Genomic DNA, 4,374 nt, shown 5'->3' with positions numbered 1-4,374 from the left:
AACTACACTTTTCTTTTATAGATTTGTGCCATTTATCCGCAGCACTTTTCAGTCTGAAGCAAAAACACTAAGTGGAATTTAAAAGGCAAAGCAAAAATTACTCTGAACCACTACCAACCCTAAACAGAAAGAAAATTAAACCAATATTTCATTATAAGCAATTAACAGACAAATTAAACAAGAAATTGCAATATTTTTTCCAAAGAGATGTTCAAAACAAAGAGGTATACATATGTTTTAAACAGGTGTTTAAAAAAAATTTAACACCAGAGTATACTTCAACAATTGACTTTATTAGATTTTAAATCAAGACAAATTCAGCAAAAAGAACTGGAAAGTCAAATAAAAAGTTAATAATATACAGAAATGTGATTTAATCAGACAAACTTCTCTGTCCACACTCTTCTACCCACAACATCTGTGCAAATAATCACATCAGTTGTAACTGATTGAGGAGGAAGTGATTGTAAAGGCCGTTAGCCTCTCACTCCCCTTCAATCTGCAATAAATGCTCCGACTTCAGAATAATCAACAGCAAGCAAAAAACTGACGGACCCTGAATATATCCATGTGGCCCTTTAACCCCACACTAGTATAATGACTGGAAGAGCCCAGTTCTGGTCTCAGCTCGGCTTTAGTTTGTGTGAATACAGTGGAAGCCAAAAGTGGCCTTTCAGAAGAAATCCTTCTGATCCCCTTATCAAACATGACTCGGCATCTTTCCAGGACAAACCATCCGATACAGATGTTATGAGATTGATCAAACACAGCAAGTTATTTAAGCTCTGATGCGACCGAGTGCAGGATCACACTGATCACAGATGAAGGAAAACTTTCAAATAGTACTAGAAAATATGACAATCTGTTATGTAACACTATTAAAAGCAGATGCGTTTTTGGACAAAATCTATAAAGCACAGTACTCTTTATGATACCGAGGAACAAAACTCTACATGTAGAAGAATTCTCTCTTGTTAATAAAGTACAGGAACCACCATGAATAAACAGGTACAAAGTGTTTGATAAGAAAGCTGAAATTCTGAAGTTTTTTTATTTTTTATTAAATGCACTGCCTCCTACTTTCAATTTCAAACCAGAGGCAGCTCAGGCCCTACTTGTGTTAGAGAATCAGAACGGTTAGAAAAGGAAGAATTAAGGAATGTGAAAACAGCACTTTAAAGACTGTTTCATCGATTATGTGTTTAATACCGCTGACCTCGTTCAGCACGGCGTGACCCGTCTGTGTTCTATAACTGAGTCCCTCATCATTTCGCCTCACTCTAAAATATATTTAAGGAATCAGAGAAAATAAACCGGAGTGTCACTGAGCTTCAGTTGTTCTTCTTCTCAGGAAAGTCTGGATTAGGTGCATAAGGAGGAGGGCGCTCCTGCAGGAGAGAATTAAAAACAATCAAAAAGGCGACTCGTATATTTCCAGTATGATGTGGAGAAAACGTGCAGGGAGGCTTACCGCCGGCATGTAGACATTGTGCGGATTGCTGGGATTATAATATGCGCTGCCTGCTGCTTCGGCTGCCTTTGAGTTACCTGGACAGAAAATAAGACACAAAATAGGAAAATTAACAGGAGCAGATGCTACAGCTCAGAAGATGGAGCGCAGTTTATCTTATCCAGCTTCAGAAATTGTCAAGACATAAATCAACGAGGAGTAACGTGAGAAACTCCACCTTATCATGAAATACAGACGTGTCATTCTGGAACCAAACTGTCCCACACGCACAAAACTCCACAAGCGTCATCATTTTGTTAATATATTTAATGAATTAAACATCTGCTTTTTTCTTCAAGCAATGTGCTTCAAAGTGATTCATCTTGAAGAAGATTCTTGAAGAAGTGATTAGATCTGACGTGTGCAGTGACACGGGCGTACGAAGAGAGAGAGAGAGCGGGGAAAGAAAAGGAGGATGTTGTTGAAAGAAGAGACAGAAAGTGAGGAAAATAAAAATAGAAAACAGACCTGGAGGAGGTGCAGAGGCCCAGTTCTGAGGTGGTGGAGTCCAATTTTGTGGGGGCCCTGGGTACGGAGGAGGGGGGGCCATGTAGTCGAGCCCAGATGGGTACATTCCTGGAACAGAAAAACAACGAGTGCAGGGAAATATGAAAGAAACAGAAAAACACAAAAATACACAAGATAAAGAAAAGGAAAAACACAGCTCTGCTTTAGGATTATTACATTTATACAAAGTGAAAGTGAGAAAACAAAAAATGAAGCAAATCTGTAGAAAACTCTTGAGATTAAGTTTAAACAGTTTCAGCATCAGTTTTACCACTTACAATGCATTTTACCAGGATCTAAGTAAAGATATTCTGCAAATGTCTGAACTTTGTACCTGCTGCTGCTGGATAGGGATAGCCCATATTGCCTGCAGCAGGAGCCGGAGGAGGACCCTGGTAGAACCCATTCTGCTGGGGAGGAGGTGGGTACGGGTAGCTGTTGGGAGCAGGTGAAGATGGACCATAACCATTCATCATTCCAGGTGAAGGATAACCATAAGAAGCAGCACCGTTCTGAGCCGGAGCAGCACGAGAAGCTGGAACACAGAAGGAGAATGGGATTTTAATTAAAAAAAATATGGTTTGTGTTCACACAAAAGCATGCAAAGAAAAAAATAAATAAATCTACTTTAGATGTTTTTTTTAAAAGGTCAAAGCAGACAACAAATGACTACTGGTACATTTTATCATTTATATATATTTTTAGAATGTTGTACTTTAAATGTTGTCTGTATTGGCCTATGTTAAGAGGAAGTCAGTGAAAAATAAATAGGGACAAGTACGATTAAAAATGAGAGCATACAAACCATTTGTGGCCAGTTTGAAGAGGTGCTGTCCCACCTCAATGGCTCCTCCACTGGGAAATGACATTTTGAAATGGGCCTGACCCTCCCAGCCACCTGGATAAATAATTCACTTAAATTAAAAACAAGATCATAGGGAATCTCCCCCCAGTGGGGCGTGCCCAGAACACCCGCAGCAACAATACAGACCCATATTTAATACAGTTTGAAAAACAGAAGGCCACCCACCGCCTGGCTCAGCTGACACAGTCCCTTTTATGTAGTTGGCTCCAAATACTGGCTGCTCAATGCTACAGCCTTTCATTAAATAATAGGGGAACATGGCCGAACCCAGGCAGTCCTTGAAATTACTGGACACAAACAACAGCTGAAAAAGAATACCCCAAAAAGGGCAAAGAAGTGTTGGCACCCTGAAAACTTGTATTCAACCCAGTGTATTAAATGCTGCTTCAATTGGTTATACCCTGTATGGTGTTAGATAAATTGTGCCCTTCTTGGTCCCCTTCAGCAGATCAGTCTTGCAAGTGACGTCACTGAACGACAGCTCCACATTCTTACAGTCCCTTATAACACTGAGGAGAGAAGAAACAGTGTAGGTAAAGCCGATACAGGCACCGGGTTGGGTTATCTAAATCACTCAGGAAGGAAACTTTAGAACTTAAATATTGTAGTCCTCATTATTATGTAACCCCCACTTTGTGTAATATTGATGTGTGGTGATATGTGTTTTAACAATGTCAACATGAAAAGAAGGCAAACGCCACTTCCTGTTTGGGGAGTCGGCTAACGAAAGAAGTTAGCCACAACCTAAACTAAACCTAAAAACACAACAAAAGTAAAACTTCGGGCATTATATTTTTAGGTACTGGTAGCACATTAAATGTATGTTGAGACACCATAAACAGGTAAACAATTTGAGCCAAATGTCAGCAATAAAACAGATAAGCTAAGAGTTGCTAATGTTACCCGGGCCAGCTAGCAGCAGCTCACTACGCAGCAGCGGAGCAGAAAATAAACAAGCTGAACGAAGACAAAACAGCGGCTGCTTAAAAAAATTAACCTCACAGAAAAAAGCACAATAACGCATGTAAAACTCACCACTCTCCGTTGGTTATCAAAACACCGCCGTTTGTCGAATGATTCCGATTCAGAGCCATGTTGTTGTTCAGGAGACTTTCGGGATTTACTCCTACTGCCGTGCTCTAAGCTAAACTCTGAAGCGTCAGAAACTCACCGGAAATTACGTCATCAAGCCCGCTGACAACTCGTGACCTGCTTTTCTCTGTTTACAGGAACAACGTAGCAATTTTCTCCATCGTCTATAAATAGAAATAGAAATATGCAGGCGCTGGTAATAAAATTAGAGCATCATGAAAAAGTTGATTTATTTCAGTAATTCCATTCAAAAAGTGAAACTTGTATTATATTCATTCATTACACACAGACTGATGTATTTCAAACGTGTATTTCTTTTAATGTTGATGATTATAGCTGACAACTAATGAAACCCCCAAATTCAGTATCTCAGAAAATTAGAATATTACTTAAGACCGAT

General features: G+C 39.5%; 1 protein-coding gene across 1 annotated transcript; it reads right to left on the bottom strand.

Moving 5' to 3' along the window:
- Window positions 1–377: 377 nt before the first annotated feature.
- LOC119429656 (WW domain-binding protein 2-like) lies at window positions 378–4,063 on the bottom strand. The gene is made up of 8 exons (XM_037697240.1): window positions 3,918–4,063; window positions 3,283–3,391; window positions 3,048–3,186; window positions 2,823–2,915; window positions 2,352–2,552; window positions 1,979–2,086; window positions 1,472–1,548; window positions 378–1,388 (listed from the first exon to the last, which is right to left on the bottom strand). Exons 1-8 carry the CDS (start codon window positions 3,974–3,976, stop codon window positions 1,332–1,334), a joined length of 843 nt encoding a protein of 280 aa, XP_037553168.1. The 5' UTR covers window positions 3,977–4,063; the 3' UTR covers window positions 378–1,331.
- Window positions 4,064–4,374: the final 311 nt, after the last annotated feature.

The sequence above is a fragment of the Nematolebias whitei genome, unplaced genomic scaffold (assembly GCF_014905685.2).
Source record: "Nematolebias whitei isolate Nwh7 unplaced genomic scaffold, NemWhi1 Nwh_scaf_4831, whole genome shotgun sequence".
In the NCBI taxonomy this organism is placed as follows: Eukaryota; Metazoa; Chordata; class Actinopteri; order Cyprinodontiformes; family Rivulidae; genus Nematolebias; species Nematolebias whitei.
Note: the sequence above shows the minus strand (reverse complement) of the source record. Positions and strands in the feature narration are given on the sequence as shown.

Coding starts and splice junctions, on each gene's coding strand:
- LOC119429656 (XM_037697240.1), bottom strand. CDS start 3,976: ATGGCTCTGAATCGGAATCATTCGACAAACGGCGGTGTTTTGATAACC. Junction 2,916..3,047: donor TGTGTCAGCTGAGCCAGGCG/GTGGGTGGCCTT, acceptor TTATTTATCCAG/GTGGCTGGGAGGGTCAGGCC. Junction 2,087..2,351: donor TCCCTATCCAGCAGCAGCAG/GTACAAAGTTCA, acceptor TTTCTGTTCCAG/GAATGTACCCATCTGGGCTC.